This window comes from Lynx canadensis, chromosome D3, assembly GCF_007474595.2.
Source record: "Lynx canadensis isolate LIC74 chromosome D3, mLynCan4.pri.v2, whole genome shotgun sequence".
Classification (NCBI taxonomy): Eukaryota; Metazoa; Chordata; class Mammalia; order Carnivora; family Felidae; genus Lynx; species Lynx canadensis.
The window spans coordinates 53,676,949-53,693,282 of NC_044314.2; the positions used below are offsets into that span (position 1 = coordinate 53,676,949).

Consider the following 16,334-nt stretch of genomic DNA (forward strand, 5'->3'; position numbering starts at 1 on the left):
GAAATGAGAACAAAAAACCACAGACAGAAACAGGAACCATTTTGATTTGCAGAACCCAAGTATATACAAGAAAAAAGCAAACTTCTGACGTTTTTTGAAAGATATTAAGTTCTCTTAATTCACAGAATGAGGGGGCAGAATGGATCATAAAGCGCACAGGACATACATTAAAGATCCTGATTTTATAACAGCTAGAATTATGTACATTACTGAAATATTAATGGTCTGTACCTCCCAACCTCAAAAAAAAAAAAAAAAGTTACCTTATACGGAACGTATAATGGTAAAATGGTAAAATGTTACCATTATAAGGAATATTAAAAAGTAATACGGCATGATAACTGAAGATAACTGGTATTAAATAATCTTTCCCTTCAAATGTGTGTCACTCTATCACAGACATCATTTTTAGTGCTCTGAACTATGTGGGTCCTTTTCCTGCTTTATCTAAGATTGGGAGGCACATCATGTACACTCATACAATTACTTTATTACGGGTTTTATTCTGTTGATTACTTTGTGAGCAGAAATGTAGCATATGACCAAGCAACCACAAGTATCTTGCACGAAATTTAGAGGAGTTTATAAAAAGCATGTTGTTAGTGAAAACAAGCCAGGCTTTGTCGCAGGTGAAATGGCATTTAGGTACAAAATGACGTGGGTTATGGGTGATATACCACTTCACGGAACCGGATGGCCCTCCACACTCCCAGGATGAGCACGAAGTTAGAATGGAGTTTCACACAATGGGAACTATCTGAGGACACTCGGACTTGTGAAGATGGCAAGGCTACAGATGCACAGAGTCTGGGTAAGTGATGAAGATCTGTAAAATGATGGCTATGGAAGGTTAGCTGTCACCTGGAGTCAGAGAAAATGATCATCTGAGGACAGAACCCTCGAGCAGTACTAGAAGCTTTAAAACCATTTCTGGCGAGGATGGTATCTTCCTTTATAACACAAAAATTCACTTTTTGCCCTCCAAAGCTACGCAGAAGGTACTTACCTATAGCAGCTTTTACTTCAATCGCTTCTGAATCCTGTGAATATTCACTAAGTCCAGCTGCATTAACTGCTCTGACCCGGAAGATATAACTCTGGCCAGTTGCCAGTCCATGGCAAGTAAATCTAAAAGGAAAGGAGTTTTTAAAAACTTTTCTAGCAGGCAAATTAGACAAGATGATTTTAGCTTAACTGAATGATCTGGGTTTATAAAAATAATTCGTAGAGAGATCAGGTAATGTATGTGCTTTAGACAAGAAGGCAGCTAATTAAGGCGATTTTCTAAACTCTATCAAACAATTCAGAGTCCTGGGTTTCCCCTGAATTAAGTACCTTAACTTTTCCGAGGCTCTGTGTGCTCATCAGTAAAATGGGGATAATAATGCCTCCATAATAACTTTTGTGTAAAGATTGGCTGTATTTAAAGTACTTATTTCAGGGTCTGGCATAGAGGAGTCTTTTAATAAATAATAGGTGATATTAATGATATCATTAATGGCTATTTCAGGCTTACACTTATGGCTGTAAGACACTGGCTGCTCCCTGTTACAGAGGCCTAGTTACTGCTTCCCTGCATACCAGGGAAGGCATAATGACTTGAGAAATGACACTGGAATCTGAAAATAAGATGAAATATGGATAACCATTTAGAAATGAGGATCCAGTAATGAGGTGTGAATCCATGGGCAGTTTCACACATAAAACAACCTCCTTCCTTAATAGCTATTATGGCTATAAATAGCTGTTTCATGAATCACTGTAACATTTTAATTCATCCTGAACACTGTAACCAGAGGAAATAACAGGTCTGCTAATGACTCTATTACCATTAGTAAAGTTGGAATATTTAATGAAGGCAGTCATAAATGAGGCCAATTCTTCAGGTCAGCTCAGTTCAGCAAATATTTATTGAGCACTTCAGTGTTCCAGGCACTGAGCTAGGTATTGTGGACACAAAGATGAATAGAAAATGGTGCCTGCCCTTGAGAAGCTGCCATCTGTTTGTGGAAAGGCAGACCCTGCCTCACCCTCTATAAACATTTCTAAATAGCCCCAGGAAAATGCTGGGAACTGAGAGTAACAGTGAAATGAGTAAACAGGCCAAGTGAATCTCTTGAAAAACATATTGCTTTCACCCATTAATTGATTTGTCTCTATTCTCTCATGTTCTGCAAAAGAAACAACTCATCCTATGGGGGTCCTTGGACTTGAAAGTGGCCATGCCGGAAGCTGCCTAACAAGCCTGCATGACAATTCTGGTGGGGGCAGGGGGAATTCTCCTCTCAGATCGGTCCTAAATCAAAGGAGTCTCAGAGTTTGGTTGCAGACCAGAATTCATCATCAACTTGCAAGGCTGGTTGACAAAACATTTGAAAGCAAGAAAAAAACCCTCTCCACATTAGAAACAGATGTAAAGAAGTGGCAAAGTATTCTGAGTGTCCTTTTTTTTTGGTGTTACTTATGTCTCCTTAGCACTGAGTTTCACCATGTTCAAAATTTGTAAAATGTTGATACTTTTTTCCTATTCATTTAAAATGCCTGGCTATTTTATGTCAGCTAGAGCCTATTAGACCCTTGAAATCTTATCACTTTGGATATTAAAGACCACAAAAGAGGGGTAGAAAGAACAAATAGCATAAAGGAAAAGAATCAGAAAAGAGCTATAAAGTGAACCCATCATAGCTGGCATTAATGTGTTTCTAAGTGTTTAATATCCCAAGTAAACTTTTAAAAAAATATATAGCAGTAGATAATGTTCAATTTTTAATTCATTTGGATATATAAAGCATAATGTTCTTTTTAAATTTTTTAAATATTTATTTATTTTTAAGAGACAGAGAGAGAGAGAGAGAGAGAGAGAGAAAGAGCATGAGCAAGGAAAGGGGCAGAGGGAAAGGGAGTCACAGAATCTGAAGCAGGCTCCAGGCTCTGAGCTATCAGCACAGAGCCCAACGTGAGGCTCGAACACATGAACCATGAGATCATGACCTGAGTTGAAGTCAGACGGACGCTTAACCAACTGAGCCACCCCTTAAAGCATAATGTTTTAAAAAGTCTTCCTCCACTGGATGTTGGTGCTGCTGTATGGGTCCATGGCTGATTTCCTCCTGATAGCCTCTATGCTCTAGAGTCAGAAGGCTCCCCACAGCCCACCCCCCAACACTGTGGTTACCGTGGGCCCTTCACAGGGTTGTTGTTGCAGGGCTCCCACTTGCCAGAGCCAACCACGCTTGACTCTATGTAGTACCCGACCAGTTCTTTGGCGTCTTTGGATTCCTCCCATGAAACTACCACTGATGTGTCTGTATTTCTGCTTGGGATGATTTTGCCTGGGGCCTTTGGGATATCTGACAAAGGAGGAAAATGATGATCAAACTCAGGTGTGGTTTAAAAAACTTCATTCTTATCTCTCTCTCTCTCTCTCTCACACACACACACACACACACGTAAATTTTACGTAAGTAATCATCTCAAACATACAGTTACTTACTTTATATTTGTTAAAGCAGAAAATAAAAAAAAAAATATGTTAGTGTGGGGGCATAATGATAAACTAAATACCCAGGAACCTACCAACCCACTCCAGAAAAAATACATTAACAATACTGTTGAAACTCCCAAAGAAGTTTACTTTTCATAACTTCATCATTCATAATAATGAATTTTTGAAATGTATCAGTCAAGTATAGTCATCAATTAAATTCATGATACGAAAGAAGGATGCCACTACTTTTGCTTCCAGGCATATACGTTCTGATGAGTACTTGCTTTGGAAGTTTTTCTTAAATTGAAGTAAAAGAAGTTTACAGTTGTTCAAGGGAACTCCACACTTACCAAGTTTATCCCCTACCACGGTCACTTCCGTTGCCTCTGAGGGCTCACCCACTCCTGCCGAGTTAGAACAGCGGACGCGGAAGCGGTAGGATTTCCCTTCAGCCAGGTCGAAGAGAGCAAAGCGGGGAGACTTCACAGGGAGCTCTGTGTTCACCCGCTGCCAGTTTTCTGTCTCTGCGTCACACTGCAGCCCAAACAGTGAGACCCATTCACGGCACGGCAAGAATAAATGGGACCTCTAGGCCAGGCATCTAGCAGTCTTATTTATCCGTCAACAAACCACCTACCTGTTACCAGTGAGTTGAACTGGAGAAGAGATTTGGATGAAATGGGGATGAAGCATCTGTAGTCCATAGGATTATCTAAATAAAATTGGCTTTGCATTGTTTGATAAATACTTTAATACTTCACTGACTTTATTAACCAAGTAAGATCACTGATCGACTTATAAAAGACCTTAATTTATTTTGAGGACTGCTTGGGGTCAGATCCTTTTCTAATTCTTAGGGTGGGTAATTCAATTTAATGTGCTATATAAGATACTTTAATTTTCACTGCTATAAACTTTTATTTTAATTGAGTGTTATTTAATGATTCAGAATATCATTCAGGTCTGTGCTCAAACACCACCTCCTCAGAAAGCCCTTCTTGATCACCCCCTCCCTATTCTACCAAAGAATCTGAAACAGTTCTTTGTTCCCTTCTCATCACTCTCTATCCTTTACCTTGCTTTATTATTTTTTTAAACACTTATCTCTATTTGAAATTATTTGTCATCTCCTTCATTGGAAAATAAGTTTCAGTGAATTGAGTTCAGCGAGTTGTCTTGTTCACTGCTATCCTCCAGAGCCTAGAATTGTATCTGACACATAGGAAATAATCAACAATTCAATCCTGAATGAATGAATTTTTTTTTTTAATTTGGAAGGAAGGAAGGAAGGAAGGAAGGAAGGAAGGACGGAAGCTAATGAAAGATAAAGATGTTCTTTTTTTCTTACCCATATTTTAGAATAAATTATGGGAAAAACTAATTTAAAGCAATTCTATTCTTGGAATTAAAGTGGTCTAGAGTGACTCTGAAATCCTTGAAAGGATGTGGTGTCTATTTGCACTTTGGTAAAGAATATAGTGAGAAAACTATCAGTAGTCTTCAGTAATCCTTTTCCCCTCCTATTTGTACTCTCAATTCTGCCCAACTTCAGCAGAAATGATTTTGCTTTGGAACTTTTGAACAGTTTCAAGAGACTTTTCCAGAAATCCAAACCTTGCGATATAGTGACCAGCTGTGAGGGATGATACATTCTTGGGACTATAAAAATACTGGTATGTCGTTTGGCATAACCTTCATGGATTTGAAATGAGAGACAACATGGTATGGTGAAAAGGATCCAGAGGCATCCACTCTGGTCCTAGCTTTGTTAAGAATAAGACATGTGACCTGGGGAGAGTCACATGAGTATTGTTTGGTCTCAGTTTTAACATCTGCAAAATAAGCAAATGTGACAGGGTAACCTCTAAAGTCCCTTGTAGAATCTTTCATGATGTGTCATTGTGTGTGGAAGGGTAGAGAGGATAAATTCCCCCTAACCAGTCAATCTGCTGATAACTGAGGGATAAAATTCTCCCAGACCTTCAATTCTTCAGTTTATGGCTTTAATTCATTTTGACACATTCTCCCCTGGGGAACATATAAAAATTATCAGTCATTTATACTTTCATAATAAAAAATAATAGCTGCCTTTCACTATGCTAGGGGATTTATGTCATTGTAACTCTTTAATCTTCTCAACTGTGCTCTGAACTAAGTAGTGTGGAGGTAGCACTGTGTGATTATCCATGTTTTCCAGAGAAGACAGGCTAGGGAAGGTTGAAAGGCAGCAATGTATACTAGTTGGATACAGTATATGAAACTGAGCCAGACTGTCTAGGTTCAAATACTAGCTCTGTCTCTTACTAAATGTGTGACCCTGAGCAAATTATATGCCCCATCGAAGCCTCAGTTTCCTCATCTACAAAATAGGCATGATGAAAATAAAAGCATTTCCCTCATAAGGTTACCGTAAGTATTAGGTGAGTTAACATGTGCAGAGTGCTTAGAACAGTGCCTGGTCCACCTGTTGGGATGAGCACTGGGTGTTGTATGGAAAACAATTTGACAATAAATTTCATTTAAAAAAATAGCAAATTTTTCCTTGGATGTATCACTTACATTTGATTAAGCATAATAAACATAAATTTTTATGAAAGGAAAAAAAAAGAACAGTGCCTGGTCATTGATAAACATCCCTGCATGCAGAAACAGAGCTAGCAAATGATACAACCCTTATCTCTGACAGGACCAGATTTTTGATAAGGGAATGAGAGAGAAAGAGATGAAGACATAAGACATCTGAGAAAAAAGTTTGGGGCTGAGAAGAACACAGTATAGGAAGGCTGGGAACACTGGAGACCGATCCATCCAATAACCTTGCTAATAAACCCCTCACTATCAACCATTTTAGGGCTCACAGACATGGTGTAACTGGGCATAAGCTTTAGCCATGACAGGTGACTTTGTGCTTTATGTGCATGCAAATTCTGGTAAAAAGTTCTGTAAAGAAGTGCAAGCTCAGGGGTAAAGAAGCAGAACTCCCATGGGCATGAATATTCTGGGGATGAAAATGTGCTGCGGGACAAAAGCATGTAGAACATTTCTCTTTAGAAAGGTCAATGTATTAGAAGTGGCTCATCAGAATAGCTTGAGTGTCAGCTCAGGACAACGGTGTGATGTTTGGATAGTTCTGTAAGTGTGCCCTAGGTCTCTGGACATGTTCTGCTCCCCCAATATGTCAACATCCTGGGCCATGCCTTTACAGGCCTCTCTGCTCACCCTGCACTCGAAATGTTCCCTCTGTTCCATGCCAGGTTTGCTCGTGGATGAACACTTACATTTTTAATCACAGACTCATATGTATTTAGGTCTAGGGAAGTTAATAGACTTTCCTGGAGAAATTAGAGTTTATGTGACCAGAGGAAATGTTTAACAGAAGCCAAAGTTGACTCATTTGAAGAAAACGCCTCAGTGGTACATTGTTACTGTGTCATTATTATAGGAAAGATGGTAATTACTGTCAGAGAGCTTACTCAGAACTCTCTTCCTGTGGAGAATTTCGAAAAGATTCAGTGGAGGGTATGTATTAAGCACACCAGGAAATAAACATTTTCCACTCTAGTCTTGCCCTCTATTAAGAAAAAAAAAGAAAAGAAAAATTTTAAAATCAGAAATGCTACTCAAGTTCTAGTTAATTTGAGGTTAATATCTAGAAAATATACAAATTACTAACAATAAAAAATCTAATATGTCTTTAGTAAAATCAGATTCTTTTGAAAGATGTCCATGTTACAGAAATAATCCATTTATTGTTACCAATGTGCTAGGGACAAGGAGAAGTGAGGCATGCTCATCAAAGACATGATAAATGTCTTTAAAAAGGACATAAATTAATACATTTATTAATTAAAATAGGAAAACCACAGACCCTAGCATTTTTGATGCTAGTATAATATTCTCTGATGATCTGAAATAACTAAAAGGCCATGAAGATAGATGCATATTACTTTCATGTTGTCACCTAATTTGCAGAAGTTTGCAAGTACCTATATACCCATCATGTCTATTCTCCTGTAATAATTATCAGGGAAGGTGACCTAATAGATGTTCTGAAATTGAATGATCAGAATAGCATTAAGGATGAAACACAAAAGCTCTTAGGAAAACTCACCAAGCTCCGTAATATTTTTGCCAAGTAGAAACCTTTTCTATAATTTTACTACGAAGGTAAAAGGTAAAGTAAATGACAACTTATCCTGTTATCACACAATTTTATAAAAACAAAATACACAAAAAATACAGCCAATTGTTTCATTTGTTGTTCTTCAAAAATAATGGTGCGTGGCTGCCAGTATAAATGTAAATGTTCTTATGGGTACCAGGAAATAAGCTTATTTTAGTTTCATTTTTTTCAATTATATCTTAATCAAAACTTTTTTAATGAATGGATTTTGAACCTCATTTTAAGTAAATTCTCTTGAAATGCCCCGTCCTGGGAGCAATTATGTTTTGCCTGGCAGATACTCCTCCTTTGTGTCTGCCCTTGAAACTAGGGCACTTGCCCCAAATAACGTCCTGTCTAGGACTTGGCTCTTCTCCATTTTCTGGGCATAAATGCTTACTGTAACTGCCCTTAGATCTATGTCTATGGTAGATTCACATATAATTCTCATCATTCCACCCATTTTAGGCTTTCATTATACGCTGCCCTCTCCAAGAGCATGACAATAAAATTACAAGATATTTGAGGGAAAGAACTAGCCAGTATCTCATGCTGTTTTGCAATCTCTGACCCCATCCTACTACCTGCACTTAGAGTAGTGCTGGCCAAGTGCCAGGCAGCATGTAAGGACTTTCTCTCTTTGATCCTCCAGCTATTTGACAGTATTCTGAAAGTATTGTCACTTCTATTCCTCTGGCTCATCTACCCTCATTGATCTTCAGTTTCGACTGCTTAAGACAAATTGTAGAGAGATGAAAAGCTATTACTAGAGCGAGAGAGACAGAGAAATCTTCTAGAAAACTGCCATATGAACAATCTACAGTTTCGGGAGCAATTCTCTTCTTAAAGGGTTATAATTTGAGGTCTGTGGGCCTCTTTGGAGTCTATGGGTGAGCTTCACAGATCTATACACCCCCTGAACTTTTAGGCAAAGTTTTTTGTGATATGCATTTTTCCGTGAAGATTGTTCATAGTTTATATGGGTTTGAAGAGTTCAGGACACAATGGAAATTTAAGCTCTAGTTCTCTAAAGAAATCTTTAGGAAGTGGCATGAGGTAATAATGTTTGATCCCAGAGTCTTACCTTTTCCACAAAGTACAGAATGCCCTCGTGGCCACGCTGGCCAGGGGGCTTCCAACTTAGCACCACATAGCTCCGGGTGGCCTCTGTGACAGAGAGGTCTGTGGGGGGCCCAGGAACAATACCCTCTGAAAAACAATGAGGAAAAGTGAAAAGCACACACTCTGGGAAGCCCAGCATGCTCCAAGAGGCACAGATGCTTCTCTCCTACTGGGGGAAGAGTTCATTACTTCTCCATAGTATAAAGAAATACCCCAACTCTGAAATCCTTCCTAAAACATTCATTCATTCACTCAAAGCCACAATTTTACTTTCTTTGCTTGACAGTTCTGATTTTCTTTCTGGTCCTTAAAAACAGTAGTAACGACATAAGTTTTACTTTCTGTACATCTTATATCAGCTTTTTATAGAATATCTTTTCAGGGCACGCTGACAGCACAGAGCCTGGAACCTGCTTTGAGTTCTATGTCTCCCTCTCTCTCTACCCCTCCCCTACTCACGCTCTGTCTCTTTCTCTCTCAAAAATGAATAAACATTAAGAAAATATATAGAATATCTTTTCAAGGATGTTTGGAAAGCAAACAAACTTGGAATATGAGATAGTATATTCTCTAGGGCAGAAAGTTGTCTTGTTTTCTGCCCAGAATAGTAAAGATAATGTCCTTCAGAGAAAGGTTGGGTAGATCTGTTAGCATCCCCCTTATAATACTGGGGTGTCCTAAGTACAAGGTTTCTCAGATGTGACACAAATGTACTGTGTGTGCACACCCATCTGTGCTCCTCCATACCACCCTGTGGGACTTGGTGTAGGGAGGGGGAGACAGTGCAGGGAAAAATAATGGGAATGTGAAGCTCATGTGGTCTACTACGCTGTGAATTATAGAGTCCTTTGTTTCTGATCTAGGACTCTCTTGTCTTTTGCCAGCATCTATGAAACTGTGGTAGAAAATGTATTAGTTTGTAAGTCGGGTAAAATTTTAGAGCCTCCACAGTTCCTGACATCAGAGTAACCCTTCCATGTCAAATAACTAAAATACCATGCAAAATACATGAAACGCCTGTTTATAGACATTGGATATTAGCTGTCTTAGGACAATGATGACTGATAGGAGAGAAACAAATTAAAGTGAGCTCTACTATTGTCCTAGTTTATTGTCCAGAGAGAAGTTCAAGACAGCAGCTCAGGAAGAGGAACCACGTAGAGCCTGGCAGTCTCCCCAGCTGGAGGAAAAAAAGCTGGAATTCCAGGAAGGGCAAGGTATCTATCTACAGATAGAGTCAGAAGGATGAATACTGGAGGAAAGGGCTACACTGAGAGAGAGGCTTCAGAGATCTGCAGAGGGTCTGTCTGGAGTGTTCACCTGAGTACTGATCAGCACATGAATATGAGGAAACCACTTGAGGCTGGAGAAAACCCACACAAAAGAATTGGAGAGAACAATCCTCAAAGCTCTCATGGGGCCTGGGAGAGTCCATATTCCCACCAGTCAGAGTGTAAATCTAATTCCCAAGCATCCGGTAGAGTACTGCTCAGAAGGGTATTTCCTCTGTAGTATGGCCAAATTATCCCTAGACTAAAGGCTGTTCTGATTTCACCTAACAAAAGCAACCCTTGAAAGATCAAATCGTTTCTCCAGAACAAAGCTCAAGAGCATTTATAAAAAAACAAAAATATCCAGCACCAAACAATGTAAGTTCAAAATGTCTGGCATCTCATGAAAAATTATTAAGTATGCAAAGAATCATGAAAATATAGCCCCTTCTGAGGAGAAAAATCAATCAATGAAAACAAAACCAAAAATGTCACAGATGATAGAATTAACAGGCAAGGATATAAAAACAGTTATTATAAATATATTCATTATGTTCCAGAGCATAAAGATTAAACCTGTTAATTAAAAACATGGAAAATGTAAAAATAATACAAATTGTTCTAGACTTCTACAGCTGTAAATTACAAAACCTAAAATGAAAACAAAACAAAACAAAACCCACACACTGACTGGAATTCACAGCAAGTTAGACACTGAAGAAAAGGATAGTAAAATTATGGCACAGTAGTAGAAAATGTCTAAAATGGAACACAGAAATCAAAAAAGACTGAAAGGAAAAATGGATATCGCATCAGCAAGCTGTGGTTTCAAGTGACATGTAATTGGATTTCCTAAAGTAGAGAAGAGAGAAAGGGATACAGAAAAAAGATGTTTAAAGAAAGACTTGTGAGGGGTGCCTGAGTGGCTCAGTCGGTTGAGTGTCCGACTTCGGCTCAGGTCATGATCTTGCAATTCATGAGTTCGAACCCCACATCGGGCTCTGTGATGACAGCTCAGAGCCTGGAGCCTGCTTCAGATTCTGTGTCCCTCTCTCTGCCCCCTCCCCACTTATGCTCTCTCTCTCTCTCTCTCTCTCTCAAAAATAAAAATAAACATTTTTTAAAAATTTAAAGAAGAAATACTGGTGAAAAAATTTTCCAAATCTCATGAAACCAATCTCATGAATCCAATTCCAATCTCATGAATCCAAGAAACTTGTACACCCCAAGCACAAGACACATGAAGGAAACAACACAGATGCATATCATAATCAAATTTGTAAATCCAGTGATAAAAAGAATCTATTAAAATCAGGCAGAGAGGAAAAGATCTGAGGGACAAAGTAAGAATAACAATAGTCATTCTTATAGTGTAGGTCTGAGCTATAATGGACCATCCTTTCTAAAATACTGAAAGGAAGGGTGCCTGGGTGGCTCAGTTGGTTAAGCGTTTGACTTTGGCTCAGGTCATGATCTCTCAGTTCATAAATTTGAGCCCCACATCAGGTTCTGTGCTGACAGCTTGGAACCTGGAACCTACTTCAGATTCTGTGTCTCCCTCTCTCTCTGGCCCTTCCCCTCTTGAGCTCTGTCTCTCTCTCTCAAAAATAAATAAACATTAAAAAAATTCTTTTTAAGTACTGAAAGGAAAACTGTCAACCTAGAATTCTATAACCAATGAACATATATTTCAAAAATGAAGATGAAACAGAGACTGTTTCGGACATACAAAAAAAATAAAATAATTCATAACCAGCAGGCCTGCATTATAAGAAATAGTAAAGGAAATGCCTGAGATTCAAAGAGATCTACACAGGGGCACCTGGGTGGCTGAGTAGGTTAAGCGCTGACTTCGGCTCAGGTCATGATCTCATGGTTTGTGAGTTCAAGTCCCGCACTGGGCTTTGTGAAGACAGCTCAGAGCCTGGAGCCTGCTTCAGATTCTGTGTCTCCCTCTTCCTGCCCTCCCTCACTAGCACTCTGTCTGTCTCTCTCTCACTCAAAAATAAATAAACCTTAAAAAAACAAAGAGATCTATCCAAAGAAATGAAGAACAGAAATGGTAAAAATGTGAGTGAATATTTGAAAATTTGTTCTTACTTTTAAATTTCTTTGAAAGATAAGTGACTATTTGAACCAAAATAACAGCAATGTATTGTGCAATTTATAATATATACACAAATAAAATCCATGCAATAACAGCATCAAGGCTTGAAGGGGGAAATGGAATAATACTGTTTTAAGTTCTTACACTATACATGAAGTAATATATTACTTGAAGAAAGGTTGTGATAAGATGTATATTATAAATTCTGAACTACTATAATACAAAATAAAGAATTATAGCTAATAAGATAACACAGCTAAAATGGAATAATAAAAAATACTAAATCCAAAAGAAAGTAGAAAAAGAGGAGAAAGGAAACAAACACATGGAACAGATAGAAAATAAATAGCAAGATGGTAGATTTAAATCCAACCATATCAGTGATCACACAAAATGTAAATTGTTCACTCTAGTAAAAAGGCAAAGATTACCCGAGTGGATAAAAAATCAAGACTCAGTTATATGCTGCCTACAAAAATACAATTTAAATATAGGTCAAAAGTAAAAGGATGAAAACCATATGCCATGCTAACACTAATAAAAAAAAACAACAACCCTGGAATGATTACATTAATATCAGACAAGGTAGATTCCTAAACAAAAAACACTACCATGAATAAAAAGTATCACTTTATAATAATACAGTGGTCAGTTCATTAGAAGATAAATTACTTATGCATGTAATAACAAAACCTCAAACTATATGAAGCAAAACCTGGTAGAGCTGCAAGAAGAAATACATAAATCTATTTTTCAGTCAGAGATTTCATCACTGCTCTATCAATTTAATAGACCAAGTAGATAGAAAATCATTAAGGATATAAAAGACTCAGTTGAAATCTCCATAAGTTTTTTAATAGAAATTAATAAGCTGATTTTAAAATTTACATGGAAATGCAAAGACAGAATAGCAAAAACAACTTTGGGGAAAAAAATTAGAGGACTAATACTACCTAGTTTCAAAACTCTGAAGCTATTTATGTGTTTGGTTTTTTGTTTTAAACTATGAAGCTTTTTGGGGCGCCTGGGTGGCGCAGTCGGTTAAGCGTCCGACTTCAGCCAGGTCACGATCTCGCGGTCCGTGAGTTCGAGCCCCGCGTCGGGCTCTGGGCTGATGGCTCGGAGCCTGGAGCCTGTTTCCGATTCTGTGTCTCCCTCTCTCTCTGCCCCTCCCCCATTCATGCTCTGTCTCTCTCTGTCCCAAAAATAAATAAACGTTGAAAAAAAAAATTTTAAACTATGAAGCTTTTTAAAACAACAACAACCTGAAGCTTATAAAAGCTACAGTAATCAAGATAGTGTGATTGGTGTAGAGAAAATAAAATTGACCAATAGAGAGTCCAGAAATATGCAACCAATTGATTTTGACAATGGTGCCAAGGCAATTCAATGGGAAAAGGATTATCTTTTGAACAGTTTGCTGAAATAATTGGATAGCCATATGCAAAATGATAAGGATAATAAGAATAACAACTTGGGTTCTTACTTCACACAATATAGAAAAAAATGATTTGAAATGGAGCATAGATTAAAATCTAAGAGCTAATGTTGTAACATTTCTAGAAAACAAAGCAGGAAAAATATCTGAGTAAACTTGATTTGGCAAAGATTCAAGCATCATGATGCAAAAATGGCAATATATACATAAAAAGATGCCCAACATTGGGGCTCCTGGGTGGCTCAGTCGGTTGAGCGTCTGACTTTGGCTCAGGTCATGTCTCACAGTTTGTGGGTTCGAGCCCCACATCAGGCTCTATGCTCACCGCTTGCTCAGAGCCTGGACTCTATGCTCACCGCTTGCTCAGAGCCTGGAGCCTGCTTCAAATTCTGTGTCTCCTTCTCTCTCTGCCCCTCCCCTGCTCACGCTTTGTCTCACTCTTATTCTCAAAAAGAAATAAATGTAAAAAAAAAAAAAAAAAGATGCCCAACACTATTAGGAAAATGTAAATTAAAACCACTATGCACCCACTATAAAATACCACTACTGGTGATAACGTGGACAACTGGAACTCACATACTGCTGATGGGAATGCAAGGTGGTTATAACCATCTTGGAAACAGTTGGCAGTTTCTTTAAAAATTAAACACACCTACCATATGACCTATCCATTCAACTCCTAGGTATTCATCCAAGAAAAATGAAAGCATATGTCCCTACAAACACTTAACAAGGATATTCATAGAAATTTTTGACAGTAAATGGATGAAAAAATTGAAATGAACTGATATATACATCAACATGAATAAATCTTAAAGCAATTATGCTCAGTGAGGAAAATAAGATAAAAATGAGTATGATTCATTCATCTAAAAGTTTGGACAATGCAAACTATAGTGACAGAAAGCAGATCAGTGATGGCCTGGAGATGGGGAAGAGGTATGAGAAAGAAATTACAAAGGGGCCTGAGAAAATTTTAGGGGTGATGCATATGTTCATTATTTTGATCATGGTGACAGTTTCACAGGAATATACACATGTAGAATTTATCAAATTGTACATTTTACAGATATCAATTTACTATATGTCAACTGTACCTCAATAAACCTTTTTTTAAAACAGTGATTCTCTGAAAATATAAATTCCTTTATGGTATCCAAATATTTCAGAATGTCCTCTCTAAACATCTTAAATAATATGCACTGTACCCTTCACAATAAAGGATAAACCACATGGCAAAACATGGGCAATAATATCTGGGGAAAACCGAGTTTTACCTGAAGGTTCTTCTTCAGTGACAATGATCTGTCCAGTCCAGGGTGCTGAAGGGCGACCTAAACATAGATAAATGTAAAAATCACGAAATTCTTAAATGCAGTTTCAACTGTATTCACAAACTGGCCATATTAGTCAGAATTGAGTTTGTTACTAGTTTGCTTAGGTATTTTCATAATGAATCTTACTGAGCACATATATGGTGTTACGTCTTCAAGGGACTCACAATCTGCTAGAGCACAGAACCTGCCTAGTTGGAGTCAATATTTCTGGAAATATACTTTTGCAAGCAAGGTAAATAACCTGTGTTTGTTTACTATTCAATATAGATCTCTGGAAACATGTAGGTTCCCTCATGTCTTCTTAAGAGATAGCATGTATTTGGGGGAAACGTTTCTGGAACAATTGTAAGCCAAGTAGTTATTTATCTGCAATAATGAAGCTCAAAGAGGAGAGGGGGGCTAATCCTGCAGTACAATGAAATGAAAGTGAATGAAATGAATCCTGCAGTACAGTTCAATGAAAGCGATTTCTTTCCATTATATTTTGACAAGTGTTATTTATGAAGGAAACCAGCTTAGATCTGGAGTAAGAAAAATGGGTGAGATGGGCAGGAAAAGAGTAAAATGCATTTAAATCCATTTCATTCATTCATTCATTCATTCATTGAAGAGGAAATTCACTTCTGTGTTCCCACAAATATCAGAGAGCATGGTTCAACTCCTGCTTTATCACCAGACTTTTCAGCACAGTTTGTACAAAAACAGAAAGGTAATACATAAGATAACCTATTTTCAATTCAAACGAATCTTACTCTCATTGGAATTTATTTAAAAAATAGAGTAAAGAAAGAATGAGATGGAATTAGGAAAGAGGGAGGGAAGTCAGATAGTAAGTGAAAAGTAATTAGAGGGCAATCAAGGAGCCTGATTAGAAAAAGTCTCCAGACTTTTTCTGGAGCTTAGCTTTTTGTGACGCCATACATCTACCTAAGGCAAAAACAAAACAAACAAACAAACAAACAAACAAACAAACAAAAACCACTGCAAATAGGACATAGACTAGCAGTCCTCAACTGGGGTGATTTTGCACCTCAGGGACATTTGGTAATGTCTGGGGACAATTTTGATGGTCACAATGGGGAAGGGAGGTCGTTATTGGTATCTAGTGGGTAGATGCCAGGGATGCTTCTCAACATCATACAATGAACAGGACAGCCCCCTATAACAAAGAATTATCTGGCCTAGACTGTCTATAGGGCCAAGGTTGAAAAATCTGTTATAGACTGAAGTGTTAATATCCAATGATTTATTTTTATTTTTTTAAATGTTTATTTATTTTTGAGAGAGAGAGAGAGAGAGAGAGAGAGAATGAGCAGGGGAGAGGCAGAGAGAGAGGGAGACACAGAATCCGAAGCAAGCTCCAGGCTCTGAGCTGTCAGCACAGAGCCCAACGTGGGCTCAAACTCATGG

At 38.0% G+C, this 16,334-nt stretch overlaps 1 protein-coding gene across 1 annotated transcript in view; it reads right to left on the reverse strand.

The window, feature by feature from the left end:
• The window catches only part of MYOM1 (myomesin 1), a 165,080-nt gene that overhangs the window by 62,874 nt on the left and 85,872 nt on the right, over nt 1-16,334 (reverse strand). The window contains 5 exon segments of the mRNA XM_032595461.1: nt 1,007-1,128; nt 3,176-3,350; nt 3,838-4,021; nt 8,734-8,858; nt 14,865-14,921. Of these exon segments, the coding sequence (XP_032451352.1) occupies nt 1,007-1,128; nt 3,176-3,350; nt 3,838-4,021; nt 8,734-8,858; nt 14,865-14,921 (663 nt within the window).